Source organism: Rhamphochromis sp. 'chilingali' (assembly GCF_963969265.1).
Source record: "Rhamphochromis sp. 'chilingali' genome assembly, chromosome: 1".
Lineage (NCBI taxonomy): Eukaryota > Metazoa > Chordata > Actinopteri > Cichliformes > Cichlidae > Rhamphochromis > Rhamphochromis sp. 'chilingali'.
Window position 1 is genome coordinate 66559704 of NC_137929.1, and position 27032 is coordinate 66586735.

A 27032-nucleotide genomic window follows, 5' to 3' on the forward strand; every position below is an offset into this window, starting at 1 on the left:
GACAGAATGAGTGGTCAGAGGTGTCATAATGATATTCATGGTCAGATTTACTAACAGTTACAAAGCTGCTGTCTGAATTTACTAAAGAGCTGCAGGTCAGTCTGGGACTGAAACACGAGGAGCAAACTGGTGCCATGCTGCAGTCACAAACATGAGCTGATGGCTGATCTACCAGCAACGTGCTGCTTTCTATACAAACATGCAGCCAATCATGACTCTGTCAGAGCAGCCAATCAGAGGAAAGCAGCAGATGAGGGCGTGTGAGGCAGAGAGTGATGGAGCCACCAGAATAATCCACAGTAAGCTCAGGTTTCACTGATGAGTTTCTCTGTGGAAACAGATGAATGAGAGGAGGCTGAAGGAGGATCAATATGTTTGTGATATCAGGGAGAACTCTGCTGATAGAAGCTGCTGGGACTGTGTGAGGTCCTGAGGACTGAGACTCAGGTGGAGCTCAGGATTTATCAGAGGAGAGCTGCATGATTACAAACTGAACTGTGAGGATCAGCTGACTGTACATGAACATGATTCAGCATCAGATCTGATCACTTACACACTCTGATAACATCTCCCCCTCTCTGTGCAAATACATCAACACTGCTAGAAGCAACAAGCACATCAGGATCAATCACATTTTGATTGCTTTTTGTGTTACATTGAGAACAATCTGCAGTAAAGTGTGCGTCACACACCTGATTTATCTCAACACTTTCCTTTGAAAGTGAAACAAACACATATGAAATAATCCAGCCACAGAAACTGTCCACAGCTTTCAGTCTCCACATTTGAAGCTCTGCAGGAAACCCTGACAGCAGCTTTTTAGCTCCAAAGCAGGTTTAGCTCTGGTGCAGAGTGTTGGTGACTCTGCCCGTGGACACAGTTATTTCTGCAGGTGACCTTGTTACAGGTGCATTTGGAGGAGACTCAAAGCTTTGTGGCAGGGAGTTTACTGCAGACTGCAGCATGTTTAATAGCAAGCATGATGTGAGCCTGATGTGGCTGATAGCTGCTTCTAGCAGTCTTCATGTATGTGGAATGAGAGGGGAGATGTTATCAGGACCAGTTGCTGATTGGACGTCTCAAAGCTGTGAGCGCAGCGCTGAAACTTTGTCCTGTAGCTCTTCACTCAGTCCTCACCCTGAGTGTTTAGAGCCCAGCCCCACATATTCCTGCTCCTCAGGAATTCTGGGATTTGGAGGAAACACAGCTAAACTGACCTGAAGCTAAGGGGGAGGAGCCACAATACAAGCTGCATCCAGCCAATGGGTGCACTGTTGAGCCATGGATGTGCAGAGGGTCACATGTTTAGTCCCATTTGTAGAAATGTGTCCATAATGAAGACAAATGCAGTCACACAGCTCTGCAACAGCACAAATCACTTTGATGGAGTTTGTTTGTGCTGCTCTCAGATCTGTACAACACTGACATGTGTGTCAACATGCTGCAGACTCACAAAGATGTGCCGTGTTAGCTTCATGTGTCCATCTGACACTATATTATAGTGACTTGAAGAAATCCCTGCAGCATCAATGCAGAACAAACAGAGGCCACGTGTGGCACAGTTCCTGTAACGGGATGAATCCGTGGATGTGTCGGGATCTGACGCTGAATCATGTTGCTGTTCTTTTCCACATGGTGCAGGTCAGCTGTTCCACACAGATGTCAGCTTTCTAGAAGAGTTAGTCTGGAATAAAGCAGCTCTCCTCTGGACCAATCCTGCCTCCAGCTGAGCCGTCACACACACACAGTCCCAGCAGTTTGTAGCACAGCAGTGATGCTTCTATCAGAAACATGCTGCTTCTCCTTCATCCTCCTCTCATTGATCTGAATCAGCTGTTTTCACAGAGAAACGCTGCACAAATCCTTCACTCCACTATTTCTGTCAGCAGAGGACTCGCTCTATCATGGCTGCTGCTCCTTTTTCACTCATTTGTGCTTTGAATCCAATCTGTTTCTCATCATCACCATGAACAGGCTGCTCATCAATCAGCACATTAGCTGTAGATCAGCTGCACACTGATGAAGATGCTCAGACAGACGGGCTGGGCACACAGAGGACTTTATGATCTGTTCTTCAATTCAGTCCAACATGGATCATTTCTGCTCACAGTCCAATCATCTCTGGAAACTTGTGCTTCCATGGCACAGCTGGGCTACTTCAACAAATAGCGCTACACCTCTGGTTGTCAGCTTCACCATCGCTCTCCCCGTGGCTACAGTACAAGTGAGCTGACACATCCATCAGTGGAGGCTGTGGGCCAGTAAGGAGCAGCAGCTGCCTGCAACATGGGCTTTACATTGAAAACAGCCACAAGTCTGGGCCTAACCATGCCTTTGGACTTCTTCTTCATTCCAATGAGATTTACATTTCAGGGAGTTCCCCTGGAAAAAGAGCCATTTTGAAAGCTGTTTGCTGACTTCATCAATAATCTGCTTCAGTCATCCAGATGAGAATCCTGAGAATGGAGCAGCCCTGATAGCAGCTCATAGGATCACAGTGTTTTTCATTCAGCTGATTGATTTCACAGGTTAGGAGGTGAACAATCTAACTGTGCTCCTCCTTCCACCTTTGGACCACTCATTTAGTGACAGCCAGGATGTGACAATCAGCTGTGACACAGGAAAACATGAGGTGGGAAACTCTGGAGAAGATCTGCTTTTCTCTACAGGGAGGCTCGCACATCTAATCTGCTCACCATCACTCAACTCACTTCAACAACATGCTGACTCAGTCATTTCTGCACGTTTCCTCATGTTACAGCCCTGACTTCAGTTCAGCTGAGGAGGAGATGAGGGAGGAGAGAGCAGTGGTGGAGGAGGCAGATAAGGAAGAAGAGGAGGAGAAGATCCAAAGAGGAGGCAGGGGGAGAGGCTCAGGAACAGTTAGATCAGAGACTTTGAGCCATCATGGACTCCCACTCCTTCCATCCAGCCCTGTGTGGATCAGCAGCTCCAAAATGTCTGCTCACTCATGTTCTTCCTGTCTGTGCTCTTCTTTCATTTCACTCATTATATATGAGCTGCTCCTAAATCACACTGGATATGGATTTTCTGTCCATCCACACTAATTCTCTTCATCCTCACCTGATTGTTTGGATGCTCTTTGACAGCACATTGAAAATCCTCACAGTGACTTCTATTGGCACACTGACTGGACACATACAAAGTTGAAGGCTTCATGTGTTTGGCACAAATAATACTTTGGTAGGTCTGAGTTGTGTTTTGAACCATCTCTCAGGACCAAAGTCTTTTTGCTTCCTTCAAAAAGAGCTGAAGGCTTTTTACCTCACAGTTTGTCCTTTGATATTATTGGATGATGGACTGTGGGAAACACAAATGTGCACTTCTTAATGGCTCATATGTGCTGTGAAAGAGCTCTTTGTGATCTTGAAGCTTTTCAATAGTTTTTCTTTGGCTGTTTGTAAAGTTTTCTGTGTGAACTCTCAGGAATCTGGAGCAGTCTAATAGAAGTCTACTGGGGTACAGAGGGAGGAGCTTCTGTCAGACTCTTTCTGATGAGGAACTGAAGCCGCTCTCATGGTCTCATCAAATCATCAGACTCTGCTGAGAACAACAGTCATGTGACCTCTCAGAACAAACAGCCTGTTAGTTTCCTGCTGCCTCCATCACTCACTTTCATTCACTCTCAATCACACCAACATGTTAAAGCAGCGCTATAGCTCACCTGGCTGAGCAGGTGGGCTGAAGGCGGGGCTTACTACAGGTGCCTGTGTGTCCCTCACTCTCTCCCCACTTTCCTGTCTACTCTCTGCACCTATATAATAAAGGCAAACATGCCTCCAATAGAAACCTTTGCAAACACAAAGTCCCACAGCAGCCCCGTGTTCTCCGGCTAAAATGAGAGTTTTTGTCAGTGGAGTCTGGTGGCTTTAACCACACAAACATTACAGCTGCGCTCAAATATCACAAAGAGCTGTGACAGCAGAGAAACACATGACCATCCTCCAAATATCATCTAGAAATAGAAATGTGTCCACTGTGGGACGTGTGAGGCTGACATTAATATGTCTTAAAGTGGGAGATGAAGAAATGACTCCAGGGCCCAAATCATGGAGACAAACATCAATCCACACTTCACTTTGTTTCCTGTCTCTAAAGTGGGAATATTTCAGTGTGATGAACAAACGGCCTCCAACAAATGAAGCTGATTTCCTTTTCCTGTCTTTTCTCCAGCGGCCTCAGCTTCTTCCTCTTTCCCCTGTCTTCTTCTGCAGACGCTCCTCTGTAGCTTCAAGCTGTTTCTCTTTACAAGGAGAGCTACAAACCTTTGCATCCAGCCACAAACACCCCATGGGCTCCTCTGGATCATCACACTCAGCACTTTCACAATAAAAGCCTCGTATTTATGGTTGCTCCACCCTGACATGTGACAACATCCAAATGACTGGATCAAAGTGTTTGAATGATCCCAGCAGCTTTAAAACTATTGATATTTATACATTTACATTGATTTGGACTAAACTAACAAAACTATTGATTTGATCCAAACTCACATCATGCCAGAGGCTTTTATTTTGAAGGTAGGATCATTTTAATGCTCTTCTTAGTTCATTTAAACACACAGTTGCTCCGCCTGACATTTTTGGCTTTTAGATCAAAACATCAAATAATTTATTTTATTTGAATGAACTGAAAATAGATTCAAACTAAAAGCTTTTAGAGAATAAACTCCTGCATGACCTCTGACCTTTGCCCTGTATCTACAGCACTGACCTCTGACTTTCAGCTCCACTTGTTTCTTCAGCAGGATGTTTCCCTCCCTGCTGTAGACGGTGCAGGTGTAGGTCCAGTTGTCCCAGTCTGTGGGGTGTTTCAGGGTCAGACTGAGGTCTCCAGTTTTCAGCAGGTCTTCATTCATCTTCGTTCGGTCTCTGTAACGCTGGCGCTGTTCTTCAGGCTGGTCAGAGCCGTTCTTATACACGTGGACCTTCCCATATATATTCATCCACTCCACTTTAGCGTCTTCAGGCAGGTGAAGTGTGGTGTTGAAGGGCAGCTGGACAGACTCCACCCCTGAATCCACCTCCACCTGGGGGACTGAGAGGACAACAAAGCACAACATGAGCTTGGATGGAGACATTTGTGTTGACTCTAACAGGCTGAATGCTGCTGCTTCACTGGGAGCTCACTGTTAGATAGAAAGTGGTCAGTGTGAAGAGGAGACGCAGCAGAAAGATGAAGACTGACAGGAAGAAAGCAGTGAACAGACTGTTGGAGCTGCTGTTAGTGGGACAGGACTTTATTCAGTCTCTGAGGACCAGATTTGACTTGATGAAGCAGAGAAACACAGTCTGAGTGTTTCTGTCACACTCACTTCATCACACAGCTCAGTTTGACAACATGTGGAAGAATTTGATAGAAGCCTTCCTTTAGTAAAAGCACCAAGAAAACACCATGAAAACACCTCACTACACACAAAACTGCAGTACTGGCAAATTGTACATAAAGTATGAAAAGTCAAAGTACTTATTGTGCAGAAAAATGTTCCCATCAGTGTCTGTGGATCAATATTACTGCTGCACATGTTTAAGGCTGAGCTCATTTCAAATCCTTTCTATTGTGTTGAATCTGCAGTAATGCATCATATTCTATAAAATCATATGTTTGTAGTGGCTGTCCTGTGAGGACCACGTCTCTCTAAACAAACAGCTGTTAATGAGCTCACAAACACAGGCCTACAGCTGGATTTGAAAAAGTCCATTCAATAGAAAATCAACAGTCACAGCTGGATTCAAAGGCTTGAGCTCTGTGTGACATGGTTACTGTTGTGATATTTTGATACCACGGTTAGCATTTACAGGATATTGTTTTATACAGGAAAACTGTTACTCAATAAGGCCCATCTACTAGTTGTTTTTCTCTTTCTCTGTGACCCAAGAATTAATGTGTAAGACTCACAAGCTGGTACCCCAAGGTCGAAAATACCACAGAGACGAGACCACTTCCTTACTCCCATCCTCCCTTTTTCTTTATCTCCTGGAAAAGGCTCGTTAAAGGCTAGGTGGTTTGTTTCAGAATTCACTAATGAAAGAACTCTGTATTTTATGTCTAGGAGTGTATTTTGCTGGGATGATCATAAATTGTAGCTGAACTGATAAACTACACACAGGATACTTCTTTGCTCACAAGGCAGGAAGACGTTTCCTTATTTGGTCTGTACCGGTTTGAACTGAGAACTTGCTGACACACGAACCTTTTTTTCCTCTATATAAGCTGTTATGTACTAAATAAACCTTTGAGTCGATTGGGAAGGCAACCTAAAGCAGTCTCTGTTTTCTTGTTCTCCCAAGCTGCTCCCGACGTCGTAACTAACCCAGCTGAATGGCATACCTGAGTGTTACTTTAAATAATTAGGAATCTTAGAAGGAAAGGACAGAACTCTGCTTATCGCTCGTGCCTTGGAGGGAAAACCGGGATGGACATTTTTTCCTTCAATTTGGCGTCAGAAGTGGGATGGACTGACAGAAGGTAAATATGCGTCTTTCATATTTATATAAAGACCGTATTATACCTCTCTCAGTGATCGATCCATAAAAAAACGGGATATGCTGACGAAGTTTCACTTAGTGATCCAGAGAGATACACTGACGACTTCCTCAGTCCCCGAATAAAGTAAATTAACCCTTGTGTGGTGTTGGTGGACACAGGAAGTTGCCTGTTGTCTTGAAACGTACGTTAAAAAGTGAGAAGTTGCTCACTCAGAAAAAGTGACACAGGAAGTTGCCTGTTGTCTTGAATATTTCTCGTTAAGTGAGAAGTTGCTCACTAAAAAGTGACACAGGAAGTTGCCTGTTGTCTTGAATATTTCTCGTTAAGTGAGAAGTTGCTCACCAAAAAGTGACACAGGAAGTTGCCTGTTGTCTTGAAACGCACGTTAAAAAGTGAGAAGTTGCTCACTCAGAGAAAGCTAGTAAATAATTAAATTTAATTTTGTTAAAAAAAAAAAAAAAACGAAAGAAAACTGAAAACGGGTCTCACAGACCCGATTACCATACAAGGGTTAAAAGCAGTAAATTAAAAGCAGAAAGACACAGGGAGTTGCCTGTTGTTTTGCGAGAAGTTGCTCGTTAAGTGAGAGTTGCTCACCCAAACAAAAATTGCTAGCAATAAATTTAAAGTGACCTCAGCTGTGCCGCAGCGAAAATACTAACATAAATCCTCCTAGCGTGTAAACCCCTCTGGAAATCACTGAACATGGGTCAGAATTATTCAAAGACCACAGACAGGTCCGATAGAAAAAAAAAGTACCTGTAAAACCAAAAATTAATAAAATACAAAATAAAGTCTCAAATAACGGCTCAGTACAACTCCCATTTCCGGTTACGTGTAACCTACGTCCGCGAATCGGTGAAGACGTCCATGATCACGTATCCAGAACATGCGGAAGTGCTTATGTGACTGACTTTGTTTACAACTTACGGACTGTAAGTTCAATGCATTCTAATTTATTTCCGGAGCCTTATCCCGAACGATTATCGCCAGAAAACAGGTCAGTAAAACTGAAGGCCAGTGCAGATACTACCACGAAAGCTAAAAGTGTTAAGATAAAGGTGAATTTTGATGTAGAAGGCTCAGAGGAAAGTGAGAAACTAATGTATGCAGGATTACCCGCTCCAGCACAGCAAGGAAGTTTCAGAGGACGGAAGGATAAAAGTAGAGATATGTGTTTTTATTGTGGCTCAGTTTTCCAGCAGCCGCAGACACCCAGAGCAAAAATGAATTTGTGTATTTCATTTAACATAAAGGGTGAAATGTTTGCTGACACTGATAACAGCTTATGTTTTCTCTGCCCTATGTACCGACATGATGGAGAAGGAACATCCTCTGTGTCAGCTGGACCCTCAGCAGAGAATGAACTCAACATCCTTTTTGTCCGGTACTCTATGTCACATACTGTGCCAAAAAAACGTGTACAAATACAACAAGCCACACTTTTGTTTCTCTAAGGTCAAACAGTGATTTTGTCACATAACTCAGACATAGTTTATGACATAACTACACCATGTTGTCACATAGATCTAACCTACCCTATCCACTGTACTATTTCTGCAGTTACATTGCCAGCTGAATACCAGAATATGACATTGTGGTCAAAAAGTGAGAATGATATTGACTGTACACTTTATCACGTACACCTATTAAAAAACAACAAGCCAGTATATGTCAGGCAATGTCCCATTTCTGTCGAAAAAGCCTCAGCCCTAGATGTCATGATAGGAGATTTATTGACTACAGGAGTAATAAAGCCCACACTCCTGTCAATCCTGTGCCAAAGCCTAACAAACCTGGCGTATGGCGTTTCATACAAGACTTAAGGCAAATTAATGCAGTCAACATTCCTCTGCCACCTCTTGTTTCAGATGTTCACAGCATATTGACATGCATTGCATACACATTTTACCGTGGTGGATTTATGCTCCGCTCCTTTTTCTCAGTACCTGTGCATGAAGACACACAGCCGTTATTTGCATTCACACATAGAAATAAGCAGTACACTTGGACTCGTTTGCCCCAAGGCATGATAGACAGCTCTGCTGCTTTCTCAATGGTGCTTCACTCCTCCAGGGCTGCACCCTGATCCACATGTGGATGACCTCCTCCTCTGTGCTGAAAGTGAAAAACTATGTCAAACTGCTACACACATGCTTCTCCAGCACCTCCAAAAGACTGGCCACAAAGCATCAGCAAAGAAAATGCAGTACTGTCAGACTTCTGTTCAATATTTGGGATTCACACTGTCTCACGGAAAACGTTCCATGACTGCAGACAGGGTCAAAGCTGTGACCTCCGTCCCTCGTCCCACTACACAGAAGGAAATGTTGTCCTTCCTGGGCATGGTGAACTATTGCAGACAGTGGATACCAGACTGTTCTTTTCATGACCACATTCTGCGTGACTGTTGTAAAAAAGACAAGCCTCCTCGAATACTGTGGTCCACAGAAATGACTGCCTCTTTCAATGCATTAAAGGGAGTGCTGATCTCCGCCACTCAAAGGTGCTGTCCGTGGTTGTTCAGGAATGCCGGCCTGCCTGAGGGCAGTAGCAGCTTGCTCTATCATGATAAGGGACTGCGAGAAGCTCACACTCTCACATGACACTATTCTACACACCAATCACCAGGTCACGACCATTCTAGCAAACATAACTACACAACATATGCAAATCTCACTATAAAAGCGAGCAGCACACCTGATTCGCCAGCACATTTATTGATCCTATGCTGTGTTCTTCTGACCGACAGGATGGCTCAGACAGGCTTGACGATCATGACTGCATGACACGTATACAGGAATCCACAGCACCACGTCCAGATTTAGAGCAAACACCTATCCCAGACTCAGCCACGGTTTATGTGGACGGGTCCTGTTCAAGGCCGAGTGACAACTCATTTCTTTGTGGCTATTCAGTGGTAACAGTGCCTGACATCATACTAGAGGCTCACTCATTACCATTTCATTCAGCACAAAAAGCAGAGCTCATGGCTTTAATACGCGCCTGTGAGCTACATTTGGATAAGCATGTGACAATTTACGCAGACAGCCGCTATGCATTTGGCGTTGTGCATGACTTTGGCACATTGTGGAGACAAAGAGGATTTAGATCTGCTGATGGAAAATAAATTGCTAAATTCTGATTTTGTTCAAAGACTTTTTCAGGCTATACAGCTACCATCGGCCATTGCAGTTGTAAAAACGAAAGGACACAGTACAGCTGACACAGACGAAGCAACAGGTAATGCCTTAGCAGACGTGACAGCCAAGGCTGCAGCTGCATCACAGCTCCCACCTCCGCAGGAAGTATTATCTGTGCCCCTACAGCTGCCACTTGTTACACTCCCAGACTATTTAGACACAAATGTTGATTTAAAATTCATACAAGAGCAGGCCTCTGCATGTGATTACACCTATTGGGAGAATAATGACTGTACCTTAGATGACAGAGATGGCTTATACAAAATCTTAAGGGTTTGATTGCCCTCCCATATTCCCTGATGCCAGTCCTTGCCCGACATTTTCACTGTGTGAGTCATGTCGGACAAAGAGGGGTAATAGGGGCAATAAAATCAAGATTTGTAATTGAGAAAACATCACATGCAGTAAAAAGCATATTAGCAACCTGTCTAACATGTGCGCGAACTAATGTAGGTAGCTCAAAAGCAAAACATCAGCATTTACCACAACCAGATTTTCCATTTCATACATTATGACTCCATCTGCAGTAACCAAATTATTTCCATTTGAAATAAGATTATTTCCAACACCATGGTCAGCTTCCAGAGGGGCACCGCTAGTAGAAGGTGATGTATATTGCATTGTCCACTGATGTTCACAACCTGGTAGAAAAACTGAATAATAACTATCAGAAAGTTTGTCTCTCTCAGCCTTTCCCCTCCACAGTTCCACCAGTGGAGACAAGGAGATGCGTGTTGGAGAAGCCACTAAAACCAAGGACACTCTGGGAGGCCGCGCGTGTTCCAGCCCCAGACTGTACTGGCAGTGACGAAGAACCAGCATCCTCACAGACGGACAACCTCAGTGGATTCATGCCAGCAGGGTTAAGACCAGCCCAATCGGACCATCTCAGGCGTCGGATCAAGCAGATGACATCTCCGGCGGGCCAACGCCCGGAACCAGAGCAAATAAACACACGGGTAGACGACATCTCCGGCGAGCCAGCGCCAGGATCCAATGTACATACACACACACAACCACTGATTAACACACAACGCCTGAAAGAACAACGACAAGGTACTCAAACATCCAGCAGGAACAGAAAGCCAAAAGTACCACATGATGTCTAACCTGATAAAGCTAGACTCATTCCATCCTGATAATGGAGAAAATGGAATGCCCATTGTCATCATACGACGCTTATTCTGTGTCTCTCGAACCTGGGACCAGGCCAGAAGACGACTGAAGCTGTTTTTCTTATATATTTTCTTATATATTTAGGTTATTTATCATATCTATCGCATTAACCTTAGGATTTTTCTTTGCTATTTTGTATTGTAAACTGCAACCATGTTCATATTTCTGCAGGTCATATTTTGCTGACTATACCTCATGCTCTATTTTGCAAGACACCTACTTAATGCACTCATTACGTTCCCTAAAATCAGTAAATAGCAACATAGACGCCACTAATAAACCATCTTATGCGCCCTCTAGAATAGGAGTCAACTCCTGGTATGAAAATGCCAGAACAGCCGCTCGTGATTTAGGAAACAGTAACTGTTATGTCTGTTCAAAGGCTAATCCAGAACAGGTAATAGTAGGATACCCCATATCCGGTTTCCCCCTCACTGAGGGACTAGAGAAAATCGGCGGAGATAATGGTCTCCTTAAAGACGCTTTACAGTTGACTCTGAGCCCTCTCGACTGCTTACTTAGACACACACACACACACCAACTAACCCTGAGACTCCATTAGGCAAATTATTGAAGTTATCTAATGACACCGCAGGGACCTGCGCCCCAATGAAACGCCCTAAGAATAGGTTAAAACCCTCACTGCCCTTAGGACAGATCCCTCTCCATTTTAATACTAGTATGATATGTCTGCACAGACTAAAGTTAACTGGCCCAGACACACACATAGATTATACAAAGGATAACTACACATTTTTCTCTGACTCCCCAGGTGCACGCTGTAATGAGACATGGCTAGCTGTCTCTATGGCTGAAGTTTTATCCTATCTGGAGGAACACACACACAGTTCAAGTTCGAGCAGAGACTCGATCATTGTTCCCCCAGAGGGTGTATTAAATGACACTGACTGGGGGGAGTTAGTTAAATCACACATGGTCACGCGCCTAACTAGAGCAATCCCTAACGCTTATTGGTTGTGCAATAATACCCTTAGATTAGCTTTACCTGTTAATTGGACCGGTACCTGTGGTCTAGTAACCGTTGATGTATGCTGTACTTTCATTCCCAATAACACCGCCCCTAACGGTTCATTCACACAAGCTGTGAATAGACTTGAAGCATTGCAGATAGAACTAATTGCCGATACAGGCCACGGTCAGTGGCTACATAAGTGGCTACAGGACACGTTTGGAAGATGGAAGGAACTAATTGTAGCCTTTGTAACCGTTGCAGCATGTTTTCGATGATTATTGTCTGTTGTGTGATACCATGTATACGCTCTCGGAATTTTTGATATTAAGCTTGCTCGAAGGACCAGTTACAGTTATGATTTGTCTTTATATTATGTTATTACATTCTGTCTTTATACTATGTTATCATTTCATGATAAAAGGAGAGAACTGTTGTGATATTTTGATACCACGGTTAGCATTTACAGGATATTGTTTTATACAGGAAAACTGTTACTCAATAAGGCCCATCTACTAGTTGTTTTTCTCTTTCTCTGTGACCCAAGAATTAATGTGTAAGACTCACAAGCTGGTACCCCAAGGTCGAAAATACCACAGAGACGAGACCACTTCCTTACTCCCATCCTCCCTTTTTCTTTATCTCCTGGAAAAGGCTCGTTAAAGGCTAGGTGGTTTGTTTCAGAATTCACTAATGAAAGAACTCTGTATTTTATGTCTAGGAGTGTATTTTGCTGGGATGATCATAAATTGTAGCTGAACTGATAAACTACACACAGGATACTTCTTTGCTCACAAGGCAGGAAGACGTTTCCTTATTTGGTCTGTACCGGTTTGAACTGAGAACTTGCTGACACACGAACCTTTTTTTCCTCTATATAAGCTGTTATGTACTAAATAAACCTTTGAGTCGATTGGGAAGGCAACCTAAAGCAGTCTCTGTTTTCTTGTTCTCCCAAGCTGCTCCCGACGTCGTAACTAACCCAGCTGAATGGCATACCTGAGTGTTACTTTAAATAATTAGGAATCTTAGAAGGAAAGGACAGAACTCTGCTTATCGCTCGTGCCTTGGAGGGAAAACCGGGATGGACATTTTTTCCTTCAATTTGGCGTCAGAAGTGGGATGGACTGACAGAAGGTAAATATGCGTCTTTCATATTTATATAAAGACCGTATTATACCTCTCTCAGTGATCGATCCATAAAAAAACGGGATATGCTGACGAAGTTTCACTTAGTGATCCAGAGAGATACACTGACGACTTCCTCAGTCCCCGAATAAAGTAAATTAACCCTTGTGTGGTGTTGGTGGACACAGGAAGTTGCCTGTTGTCTTGAAACGTACGTTAAAAAGTGAGAAGTTGCTCACTCAGAAAAAGTGACACAGGAAGTTGCCTGTTGTCTTGAATATTTCTCGTTAAGTGAGAAGTTGCTCACTAAAAAGTGACACAGGAAGTTGCCTGTTGTCTTGAATATTTCTCGTTAAGTGAGAAGTTGCTCACCAAAAAGTGACACAGGAAGTTGCCTGTTGTCTTGAAACGCACGTTAAAAAGTGAGAAGTTGCTCACTCAGAGAAAGCTAGTAAATAATTAAATTTAATTTTGTTAAAAAAAAAAAAAAAACGAAAGAAAACTGAAAACGGGTCTCACAGACCCGATTACCATACAAGGGTTAAAAGCAGTAAATTAAAAGCAGAAAGACACAGGGAGTTGCCTGTTGTTTTGCGAGAAGTTGCTCGTTAAGTGAGAGTTGCTCACCCAAACAAAAATTGCTAGCAATAAATTTAAAGTGACCTCAGCTGTGCCGCAGCGAAAATACTAACATAAATCCTCCTAGCGTGTAAACCCCTCTGGAAATCACTGAACATGGGTCAGAATTATTCAAAGACCACAGACAGGTCCGATAGAAAAAAAAAGTACCTGTAAAACCAAAAATTAATAAAATACAAAATAAAGTCTCAAATAACGGCTCAGTACAACTCCCATTTCCGGTTACGTGTAACCTACGTCCGCGAATCGGTGAAGACGTCCATGATCACGTATCCAGAACATGCGGAAGTGCTTATGTGACTGACTTTGTTTACAACTTACGGACTGTAAGTTCAATGCATTCTAATTTATTTCCGGAGCCTTATCCCGAACGATTATCGCCAGAAAACAGGTCAGTAAAACTGAAGGCCAGTGCAGATACTACCACGAAAGCTAAAAGTGTTAAGATAAAGGTGAATTTTGATGTAGAAGGCTCAGAGGAAAGTGAGAAACTAATGTATGCAGGATTACCCGCTCCAGCACAGCAAGGAAGTTTCAGAGGACGGAAGGATAAAAGTAGAGATATGTGTTTTTATTGTGGCTCAGTTTTCCAGCAGCCGCAGACACCCAGAGCAAAAATGAATTTGTGTATTTCATTTAACATAAAGGGTGAAATGTTTGCTGACACTGATAACAGCTTATGTTTTCTCTGCCCTATGTACCGACATGATGGAGAAGGAACATCCTCTGTGTCAGCTGGACCCTCAGCAGAGAATGAACTCAACATCCTTTTTGTCCGGTACTCTATGTCACATACTGTGCCAAAAAAACGTGTACAAATACAACAAGCCACACTTTTGTTTCTCTAAGGTCAAACAGTGATTTTGTCACATAACTCAGACATAGTTTATGACATAACTACACCATGTTGTCACATAGATCTAACCTACCCTATCCACTGTACTATTTCTGCAGTTACATTGCCAGCTGAATACCAGAATATGACATTGTGGTCAAAAAGTGAGAATGATATTGACTGTACACTTTATCACGTACACCTATTAAAAAACAACAAGCCAGTATATGTCAGGCAATGTCCCATTTCTGTCGAAAAAGCCTCAGCCCTAGATGTCATGATAGGAGATTTATTGACTACAGGAGTAATAAAGCCCACACTCCTGTCAATCCTGTGCCAAAGCCTAACAAACCTGGCGTATGGCGTTTCATACAAGACTTAAGGCAAATTAATGCAGTCAACATTCCTCTGCCACCTCTTGTTTCAGATGTTCACAGCATATTGACATGCATTGCATACACATTTTACCGTGGTGGATTTATGCTCCGCTCCTTTTTCTCAGTACCTGTGCATGAAGACACACAGCCGTTATTTGCATTCACACATAGAAATAAGCAGTACACTTGGACTCGTTTGCCCCAAGGCATGATAGACAGCTCTGCTGCTTTCTCAATGGTGCTTCACTCCTCCAGGGCTGCACCCTGATCCACATGTGGATGACCTCCTCCTCTGTGCTGAAAGTGAAAAACTATGTCAAACTGCTACACACATGCTTCTCCAGCACCTCCAAAAGACTGGCCACAAAGCATCAGCAAAGAAAATGCAGTACTGTCAGACTTCTGTTCAATATTTGGGATTCACACTGTCTCACGGAAAACGTTCCATGACTGCAGACAGGGTCAAAGCTGTGACCTCCGTCCCTCGTCCCACTACACAGAAGGAAATGTTGTCCTTCCTGGGCATGGTGAACTATTGCAGACAGTGGATACCAGACTGTTCTTTTCATGACCACATTCTGCGTGACTGTTGTAAAAAAGACAAGCCTCCTCGAATACTGTGGTCCACAGAAATGACTGCCTCTTTCAATGCATTAAAGGGAGTGCTGATCTCCGCCACTCAAAGGTGCTGTCCGTGGTTGTTCAGGAATGCCGGCCTGCCTGAGGGCAGTAGCAGCTTGCTCTATCATGATAAGGGACTGCGAGAAGCTCACACTCTCACATGACACTATTCTACACACCAATCACCAGGTCACGACCATTCTAGCAAACATAACTACACAACATATGCAAATCTCACTATAAAAGCGAGCAGCACACCTGATTCGCCAGCACATTTATTGATCCTATGCTGTGTTCTTCTGACCGACAGGATGGCTCAGACAGGCTTGACGATCATGACTGCATGACACGTATACAGGAATCCACAGCACCACGTCCAGATTTAGAGCAAACACCTATCCCAGACTCAGCCACGGTTTATGTGGACGGGTCCTGTTCAAGGCCGAGTGACAACTCATTTCTTTGTGGCTATTCAGTGGTAACAGTGCCTGACATCATACTAGAGGCTCACTCATTACCATTTCATTCAGCACAAAAAGCAGAGCTCATGGCTTTAATACGCGCCTGTGAGCTACATTTGGATAAGCATGTGACAATTTACGCAGACAGCCGCTATGCATTTGGCGTTGTGCATGACTTTGGCACATTGTGGAGACAAAGAGGATTTAGATCTGCTGATGGAAAATAAATTGCTAAATTCTGATTTTGTTCAAAGACTTTTTCAGGCTATACAGCTACCATCGGCCATTGCAGTTGTAAAAACGAAAGGACACAGTACAGCTGACACAGACGAAGCAACAGGTAATGCCTTAGCAGACGTGACAGCCAAGGCTGCAGCTGCATCACAGCTCCCACCTCCGCAGGAAGTATTATCTGTGCCCCTACAGCTGCCACTTGTTACACTCCCAGACTATTTAGACACAAATGTTGATTTAAAATTCATACAAGAGCAGGCCTCTGCATGTGATTACACCTATTGGGAGAATAATGACTGTACCTTAGATGACAGAGATGGCTTATACAAAATCTTAAGGGTTTGATTGCCCTCCCATATTCCCTGATGCCAGTCCTTGCCCGACATTTTCACTGTGTGAGTCATGTCGGACAAAGAGGGGTAATAGGGGCAATAAAATCAAGATTTGTAATTGAGAAAACATCACATGCAGTAAAAAGCATATTAGCAACCTGTCTAACATGTGCGCGAACTAATGTAGGTAGCTCAAAAGCAAAACATCAGCATTTACCACAACCAGATTTTCCATTTCATACATTATGACTCCATCTGCAGTAACCAAATTATTTCCATTTGAAATAAGATTATTTCCAACACCATGGTCAGCTTCCAGAGGGGCACCGCTAGTAGAAGGTGATGTATATTGCATTGTCCACTGATGTTCACAACCTGGTAGAAAAACTGAATAATAACTATCAGAAAGTTTGTCTCTCTCAGCCTTTCCCCTCCACAGTTCCACCAGTGGAGACAAGGAGATGCGTGTTGGAGAAGCCACTAAAACCAAGGACACTCTGGGAGGCCGCGCGTGTTCCAGCCCCAGACTGTACTGGCAGTGACGAAGAACCAGCATCCTCACAGACGGACAACCTCAGTGGATTCATGCCAGCAGGGTTAAGACCAGCCCAATCGGACCATCTCAGGCGTCGGATCAAGCAGATGACATCTCCGGCGGGCCAACGCCCGGAACCAGAGCAAATAAACACACGGGTAGACGACATCTCCGGCGAGCCAGCGCCAGGATCCAATGTACATACACACACACAACCACTGATTAACACACAACGCCTGAAAGAACAACGACAAGGTACTCAAACATCCAGCAGGAACAGAAAGCCAAAAGTACCACATGATGTCTAACCTGATAAAGCTAGACTCATTCCATCCTGATAATGGAGAAAATGGAATGCCCATTGTCATCACACGACGCTTATTCTGTGTCTCTCGAACCTGGGACCAGGCCAGGAGACAACTGAAGAACTGTTTTTCTTATATATTTAGGTTATTTATCATATCTATCGCATTAACCTTAGGATTTTTCTTTGCTATTTTGTATTGTAAACTGCAACCATGTTCATATTTCTGCAGGTCATATTTTGCTGACTATACCTCATGCTCTATTTTGCAAGACACCTACTTAATGCACTCATTACGTTCCCTAAAATCAGTAAATAGCAACATAGACGCCACTAATAAACCATCTTATGCGCCCTCTAGAATAGGAGTCAACTCCTGGTATGAAAATGCCAGAACAGCCGCTCGTGATTTAGGAAACAGTAACTGTTATGTCTGTTCAAAGGCTAATCCAGAACAGGTAATAGTAGGATACCCCATATCCGGTTTCCCCCTCACTGAGGGACTAGAGAAAATCGGCGGAGATAATGGTCTCCTTAAAGACGCTTTACAGTTGACTCTGAGCCCTCTCGACTGCTTACTTAGACACACACACACACCAACTAACCCTGAGACTCCATTAGGCAAATTATTGAAGTTATCTAATGACACCGCAGGGACCTGCGCCCCAATGAAACGCCCTAAGAATAGGTTAAAACCCTCACTGCCCTTAGGACAGATCCCTCTCCATTTTAATACTAGTATGATATGTCTGCACAGACTAAAGTTAACTGGCCCAGACACACACATAGATTATACAAAGGATAACTACACATTTTTCTCTGACTCCCCAGGTGCACGCTGTAATGAGACATGGCTAGCTGTCTCTATGGCTGAAGTTTTATCCTATCTGGAGGAACACACACACAGTTCAAGTTCGAGCAGAGACTCGATCATTGTTCCCCCAGAGGGTGTATTAAATGACACTGACTGGGGGGAGTTAGTTAAATCACACATGGTCACGCGCCTAACTAGAGCAATCCCTAACGCTTATTGGTTGTGCAATAATACCCTTAGATTAGCTTTACCTGTTAATTGGACCGGTACCTGTGGTCTAGTAACCGTTGATGTATGCTGTACTTTCATTCCCAATAACACCGCCCCTAACGGTTCATTCACACAAGCTGTGAATAGACTTGAAGCATTGCAGATAGAACTAATTGCCGATACAGGCCACGGTCAGTGGCTACATAAGTGGCTGCAGGACACGTTTGGAAGATGGAAGGAACTAATTGTAGCCTTTGTAACCGTTGCAGCATGTTTTCGATGATTATTGTCTGTTGTGTGATACCATGTATACGCTCTCGGAATTTTTGATATTAAGCTTGCTCGAAGGACCAGTTACAGTTATGATTTGTCTTTATATTATGTTATTACATTCTGTCTTTATACTATGTTATCATTTCATGATAAAAGGAGAGAACTGTTGTGATATTTTGATACCACGGTTAGCATTTACAGGATATTGTTTTATACAGGAAAACTGTTACTCAATAAGGCCCATCTACTAGTTGTTTTTCTCTTTCTCTGTGACCCAAGAATTAATGTGTAAGACTCACAAGCTGGTACCCCAAGGTCGAAAATACCACAGAGACGAGACCACTTCCTTACTCCCATCCTCCCTTTTTCTTTATCTCCTGGAAAAGGCTCGTTAAAGGCTAGGTGGTTTGTTTCAGAATTCACTAATGAAAGAACTCTGTATTTTATGTCTAGGAGTGTATTTTGCTGGGATGATCATAAATTGTAGCTGAACTGATAAACTACACACAGGATACTTCTTTGCTCACAAGGCAGGAAGACGTTTCCTTATTTGGTCTGTACCGGTTTGAACTGAGAACTTGCTGACACACGAACCTTTTTTTCCTCTATATAAGCTGTTATGTACTAAATAAACCTTTGAGTCGATTGGGAAGGCAACCTAAAGCAGTCTCTGTTTTCTTGTTCTCCCAAGCTGCTCCCGACGTCGTAACTAACCCAGCTGAATGGCATACCTGAGTGTTACTTTAAATAATTAGGAATCTTAGAAGGAAAGGACAGAACTCTGCTTATCGCTCGTGCCTTGGAGGGAAAACCGGGATGGACATTTTTTCCTTCAGTTACCTGTCAGCATCTACAGGGGGATTCAAATATGAAGGAAACATGAAGGTGGTGCATTAGAAAAACTGCTGCTTTCAAGCAGAGCAACAAACTGTTTGAACTGATCCAACTTTATTAACACAGACAAAGATTTGTATATTGGCTGCTGTTTGCTGCTATAGATATAATCCAGCTGATGTGGAGAACTACATGTGACACTGTGATGCAGCCATGAATCTGACTGATTTCTTTCCATTTTCAAAGGTTAAAGTCCTTAAAAAGCTCAGAAATAAAGAGAAAGGTTGGTTACAGCAAAGAGAGGCACTGGCAGCATTTAAGACACTAAACAAGAGAAACAGATCAGAGAACATCAGACTGAATAAGTGGAATAAAGTGAAACAGAACTAACGCTCCCTAAGAATGGAGCTGTCAGAGGAAGAGAGCAGCAAACTGAAAGTCTCTGTTAGCTGCAGAGCTCTGAAACTTCACACAGCTTTGGATGATAACATGGAGAAAGGATGTGGAGATGTTCACACTTCTGCTAGAAATCATCTTCTAGTTATTGTGACTCAGATATGACTGATCATAGATGAGGACCAAAGAAGGTTGTTACTGAGATTTGAGCTGACTTAGCTTAGCCTGTGTTTCAGCCACATGCTAAACAAACACATGTTCAGAAACTAGAAGATGTGACCTTTCAGATTAAGTCTCACACATGAACTTTGCTCCTACAGTTCATCTGCTGAAGCTTTTACATTTGGCTGGAAATCAAAGACAAACCAAAACAGCCACAAACATCAGACATGCTAACACTGTGACATTATTGGATGGAGCCACTGAGACTGAACCACCATCATGAGTCTGACCTCTGACCTTTGACCTGTATCTACAGCACTGACCTCTGACTTTCAGCTCCACTTTTCTCTTCAGCAGGATGTTTCCCTCCCTGCTGTAGACGGTGCAGGTGTAGGTGGAGTTGTCTCCATCTGTGGGGTGTTTCAGGGTCAGACTGAGGTCTCCAGGTTCCAGTAAGTTTCTCTTCATCTTTGTTCGGTTCTTGTATTTATCGTCCTGTTCTTCAGGCTGGTCAGAGCCGTTCTCATACACGTGGACCTTCCTGTTGTTTGCATCCTTCCACTCCACTTTAGCATCTTTAGGCAGGCAAACTGTGGTTTTTAAGGTCAGCTGGACAGACTCCACCCCTGATTCCACCCCCACCCAGGGGACTGAGAGGACAACAAAGCACAACATGACAACATCTGAAGCCTGTACAACAAAAAGCAGGATTTTGGCTTATCCAGGTAATTTGAGGGTAAACCCTGAGTTTTCTGCACTATGAAGGTTGTTCATTTCTTAGCGCAGTACATCGCCATGGTAACTTGTCCTGTGTGAACCTTGCTTACTCCAGATCATTTTAAGATCCAGAGATCAGCATTCATAAAATCACCTCTAACTGACTTAACAAATCGCTGGAAGTTTTTTTAATAGCATCTAACGTCTTTGCGTTTCTGTGATGAACATCAGTAAAACATATTGTCAGAAGGAACCTTATTACTTGATCTTTTCCCCTGTTGGCAGCAAAAGATTTTACTACAGTTTTGTTGTCCTATAATCTAATGTATGTGTGTATATTATATATATGATCCTACAACAGGACAAGTGCACTGTACTTCATATCATGTCATGTAAACTTTGTATGTAGACTATGTTTGAATTCAGTTCTTATATTTAATGTTTACTCTGAAACCTTAAACACCAGTGAGTCTGCAGCTGTAAGGAGCAGCTGATGTTCAGAGTTCAGATTCAAATCAGCTGGCAGCTTTCACTCACATTTTTATTCACAGCATGTTTTGAGTGTGAAATGAATTTTCTGGTGTGGGAATCTGTTTTACATGTGCAGCACAATACTAACAACCCAAAGAAGGACAAACACTGTCACAGGAACACCTGTGTATTAATTTAGTGACGATAATGTAAAAATGTTGTTGTGCTTGATTTTAAACTGCTGCTGGTAAATGGACTGGTTCTTATTTAGCACTTTTCTACTCTCACACACTTAGTACAACTTGCCTCATTCACACAAACATTCTTTTTCTATGTGTTGCGACGTGCTTTTTATCTAACATTCACACACAGTCATACTCTGATGGATGCACAGGAGGTTAGCATGTTGCCCAAAGATATTTGACATGCAGACTGGAGCAGCCAGAAATCAAACTACCAACCTTCCAATTAGCAGATGACCTCCTGAGCTACAGCCACCCTGAGGGTCTTTTACAGTGCTGGAAACACAGAACTTCTGCTGACCATCGGCATTATGGGTAGTGTAGTAGGAGACACTCACCTGACATGAAATAGTGCCGGAAATGAAATAAAAGACCTCCAGAAACCACAAGAAGAACCAGGAGAACCAGGAGAGCTTTGGCCCAGGATGGAAACCGTTCTGTGGAGGAACACAAAGAACAACGTGACCTTTGACCTCTGACTCAATGAATTTAATGAAGAGGCCTTTACTTTACTCATAAAGCTAACATGGTTATTCTGACTGTGTTAAAATAATAAAGTTTTATCTGAGTGATGTCAGATGTGTCTACAGCAGGTGTTTGTTGCTGACCTTTGACCTGCAGCTGTACATCACTCCGACTCAGTTCACCTATAAAGTCTCTGACGGAGCAGGTGTAGGTGGCGCTGTCAGACAGTTGGAGGTTGGTCAGGTTCAGGCTGAGGTCTCCAGTATCCAGAGCGTCAGTCTTCATGGATGTTCGGCCGCTGTAACGCTGGTTTTGATCTTTCAGTTCGTCTCCTTGAGGCTGACGCTGGTGGACGGTTGGAGGACTGAGGTCGGAGCGACTCCACACCACCGAGGGGTCAGTCAGATCGAAAGTGTCAAACTGACAGGGCAGGATGAACGAGTCCCCCTCATACAGCTCGACAGCTGAGGCATGCTGGGAAACTGAGGACACACAGACAGAGACTCCATGAGTCACTTTGAGGTGAAGATCAAGTTTAGACACATTTACAGAAACCAGGAGACAGAACGACAGAAACATTCAACATTTTAACAAACACAGTTAAAAACCTGAACAAATAAAGTGAATAGTATGACAGACAAATAAAAACAATAAAAAATAAAAACATCATCAAAGAGTCCAGTCATGTCCACACATGAGATGGGGGAGGACTGGAGGACTTTTTCAAATGTGTCAGATAAAAACGGGGCTGGACTGGGGTGGAAAATGAGCCCTGGCATTTTTGCATTTTTCCTACAAAAAGTCTCTTTATCCTTCAAGCTCGGGTCCTCTACCAGAGGCCTGGGAGCTTGAGGGTCCTGCGCAGTATCTTAGCTGTTCCCAGGACTGCGCTCTTCTGGACAGAGATCTCCGATGTTGTTCCCGGGATCTGCTGGAGCCACTCGCCTAGCTTGGGAGTCACCGCACCTAGTGCTCCGATTACCACGGGGACCACCGTTACCTTCACCCTCCACATCCTCTCGAGCTCTTCTCTGAGCCCTTGGTATTTCTTAGGCTTCTCGTGTTGCTTCTTCCTGATGTTGCTGTCATTCGGTATTGCAACATCTATCACTACAGCCGTCTTCCTCTGCTTGTCCAACACCACTATGTCCGGCTGGTTAGCCACCACTAGTTTGTCCATCTGTCCCACAGGATCTTAGCTTGGTCATTCTCGACCACCCTAGAGAGCGTCTCCCATTTTGACCTCAGGACTTCCAGGCCATACTCAGCACAGGCGTTATTTTATGTCTTTTTTATTATTATTTTATTTTATTATTTTTTTATTATTAGTTATTGTATGCTTCTCAATTATGTTCTGTTACTGTGAAGCCAAGTGCTACATACGCTTGGTCATATTTCTTTGTCTTAGTTTTTGGGAGACTTTTGTCTAATTATTTCTGCCTCTCTTTTCATTTTTTCATTTTTTTTGAGGGCTTGTTTACTGCACTTCATATCTCCTGCTCTGTACTGTGTCTGCACACATGCAAAAAACTCTGCACTCACTGCAGTGAATGTGCAATTACACTTTCTAGCACGGCTAAAAAAGCAAGTTCCCCTGGGTGCGCCCCACTATTTGAGAAGGACTGCTGTATACTATATATATACTATATATGCTGGCCACTTGGGTATGGTGTTCTATCAATGCCCTTGCTTACATCTTGCACTCTGCTGTTATGGAAAGTTTTAAGCCTAATCTTAAAAGTAGAGATAGTGTCTGTCTCCTGAATCCAAACTGGAAGCTGGTTCCACAGAAGAGGGGCCTGAAAACTGAAGGCTCTGCCTCCAAAAAATAAATAAATAAATAAATAAATAAATAAATAAAATATATATATCAAATACTCTACGATATAAAATACTCTACGAACAAGAAGTAAGCCTGCAGTGTTAGAGGAAAGTGCTCTAATGGGAAGGACCCGGCCAACATTGACTGCGAAGGCCGAGCCCGAAGTGAGAGCCTGTGAAACTAGACGTGGAGTTTAATAAACTCAGCTGTCTGCTCCTTGCTATCTAAAATATAACAGGACACTGGCGTAAATTCTCTACCATCTCACACTTTTGTTTAATCAGTTTTCTGTTTGACGTTTATTCAGCTGTGTGAAAACTATAATTTTAATCTCAGCCAAACTGATTTATTCAGGAACAAATAGAACACTGAAAAAAAGACACCGAATTTGGACAGCCTACGTCGCGTCGCTGTGATGTAATCGGCCTACAAATGCAGCCTCGAAAAGAGGAAGGTGTACTTACCGTGCAGGAGGATCACAAACACCACAAACATCTTCATGTTCCTGTCAAACTCAGAGACTCTTTAAAAGCCCTTCAGGACATCAGCTCACAGCAGCTTCACTTTCCTCTGCTGATCATCTACTGACACTCTCACACTGCTTCACTGTCACAGCTCAGAGTTCAGCTTCACACTTTGTTAAAGCACATCTGTGGAATGAAGTCCGGCCGGCCACAGATCACTTCTGAGGAAAGAGGAGGACGTCGGCTTTCCTCGTAGTTTCACGCCCGAGCGCTCAGGTTGGAGGCGGCTGCTGCGGCCTCACCCTGACACGCACAAAGCTCCGCCTTCAGTCCTGACGCTGAAACATCCACTGTAGCTACAACGATGCAGATGTGACCCTCAGCAGCTGGATTTCCTCTCCATAGATGTGTTTCCATGCAGATCATGGACATAAAGCAGCTCCAGGATGAAGAGTGTGAAAGAACTTCTTCCACTACAGTATTCATTACAGCACTGTGGCACTCCACAAACCCTCACACTGTCTCAATCCCTGTTTCCAGTTTGACTGAGAGAAGGCCTGAAGCTCAGCCAATCACAGGACAGGAAGTGATCAGCTGACACAGTGATTTGAAGCTGTCAGGGTGAGGCTGCTTCATGCAGGTGTGAAACTATGAGGAAGCTGAACGCCTCCTCTTTCCTCAGAAGTGATCTGTGGCAGTCTGCCATCATGTTTGGCTGCTCACACTAAGGCTACGTCCACACGTACTTTGGAAAACTGAGATTTTCTGTTTGTGTTTTTAAAGAAAATCTCGCCAAAAACGCAGTCAAACACGGTCAAGAACATGTCAAATCCACGCCGTGTAGAAATGTTGGCCAATCAGGAGTCTAGAAGCCTGGGAGGGAAAGAGTGAGCAGGTTTGATGCAAACCTGAAGTACTTCTGAAAAGTGTTTGTGTTTTTAAGTGCCTTCATCAAATGTTAATGACCAAAATCAGTACTCTGGCTGCTGCAGACTCACAACTTAGGAATGAACAAATACACACAACATGCATAAATTTAAATTAAATACAAATTAAATTCATTAAAAACCGACAACGACGTGGCGTCTGGATTTAGGTTGTGAGAGCGTCTGTGTTGACTCTGTTCACTCTGACGTCTTTGTAAATGGAGGGACAGTAACTGTGTGTGTACATGTACGTGTGTAAAACTGCAGATAGATTAACAGCAACAGTATTTTGTGTTTATCCACCATTGTAGAAATTCATCTCATGTAAACAATAACGTGGCGCACAGCGGCACGTCAAAAAAGGCGCACACCTTTGACGTTGCGTGACTAAATCTCTGTTTTCCTCGTCAACACGTAAAAGCAAAAACTGAGTTTTAAAAATCTCAGTTTTCAGTGATCGAAAACGGCGTTTACGTGTGGACGAAAGGTGCAAACACAGAAAAATCTGTGTTTTCAAAAATACCCGAGTACGTGTGGACGCAGCCTAAATGTGAGCTCACTGAAAGCTGTCTCACAACTACACGTGCACAGGTGTGTATCAGGTGACTCATGGAGGTGTATTTAATGTTTGGATGAACATGTGTGTAAATCTTAGTTTGTGCCTGTTAAACACATCATACACAGCTGTAACCCTCAGGAGGCAAAACTCATTCAGGTCAGTACTCTAATGTTACATTATTACTGTATATTGATTACATAGTTTCATAGTAACTGATGACAGTTCTAACAGCTAACTCATTTATCAGGCAAAGATAGCTCAGTAGGTAGAGTGGTGGCCCATGATCGGAAGATCAGGGGTTCGATTCCCCTGAACAGCTCCCCTCAGGTACCCCTGATCAAGGTACCGTCCCTACACGCTGCTCCCCGGGCGCCCAATGGCTGCCCACTGCTTCACTGAGTGAGTGGGTTAAATGCAGAGAGGAGTTTACCCACAGGGATCAATAAAGTTTACATTATTATTTACATAATGTGAGGAATAAAACTCTCCTCTTCTCCACAGTTGGGCAGTAAGTACTTAAGTACAATTTTCAGGTATCTGTACTTTACCTGAGAACTACTTTTTACTCCCTACAATTTTAAACACATATCTGAACTTTCTACTTCTTACATGTGTTGTGATTTTCCCAAGTGCATCATTGCTGCTTTTGCTATAATGGTCATATTTTATTAGAAGTTTATTAGGAGTTTTTATTCTGAGTTATTAGAATCAGGACAGAAAAGAAAAAGAAAGAAATTAGTGAAGAAGTTTACAGAAGGAGAGGGAGAGAAAACACTGAGGATCTGCTCCAAACCTGCCTAAATAAACAAACAAACAAACACACACACACACACACACACACACACATCCCTGTAACATTTCATGAAGTGATGGCAGTGAACATTTCTGAATCCCAACCATAACACAACAAACAATAAAGTAAACACAGTGATGACATCAGAAGGTCCACACAGACTGACGTGTCTCCTGTACATGTTCCATGTTTGATCCTGATCACTGATGTTTAATGACTCACGTGACGCTCTGACAGGAACAAAGAATGTAGAAAAACCTTTAATGAAACCTGAGGAACAGTGAATCCACTGATGACTGACACTGTCACGGCGGGGTGCGCCGATAAGTTTAGTTTACAGGACCCAGAAGCAGACACTTCTGGACTTGCTGACTGAACAGAAGACGATCCTTTATTTAGATGTTGGCACATGAAACAGCATGAAGCTATGAAAACTAAGAAAACTGTGAACACTCAGAAAACTAAAGGACTAAGAAGTGAAAATACTACAACAAAGTATGAACACTGAGTAAACTATGACGTAACACTATGGGGATGCAAACAGACGACCTGACAACGA

The 27032-nt window shown here is 43.2% G+C and overlaps 1 protein-coding gene across 1 annotated transcript; it reads right to left on the reverse strand.

Moving 5' to 3' along the window:
- Positions 1–19772: 19772 nt before the first annotated feature.
- On the reverse strand, positions 19773–24409 carry LOC308409740 (uncharacterized protein; the record flags this gene model as incomplete). The annotated part of the gene is made up of 5 exons (XM_080902696.1): positions 24196–24409; positions 22053–22391; positions 21783–21881; positions 20338–20664; positions 19773–19780 (listed from the first exon to the last, which is right to left on the reverse strand). The coding sequence occupies exons 1-5, from the start codon at positions 24230–24232 to the stop codon at positions 19773–19775; spliced, it is 810 nt and encodes a 269-aa protein (XP_080758822.1). The 5' UTR covers positions 24233–24409.
- Positions 24410–27032: the final 2623 nt, after the last annotated feature.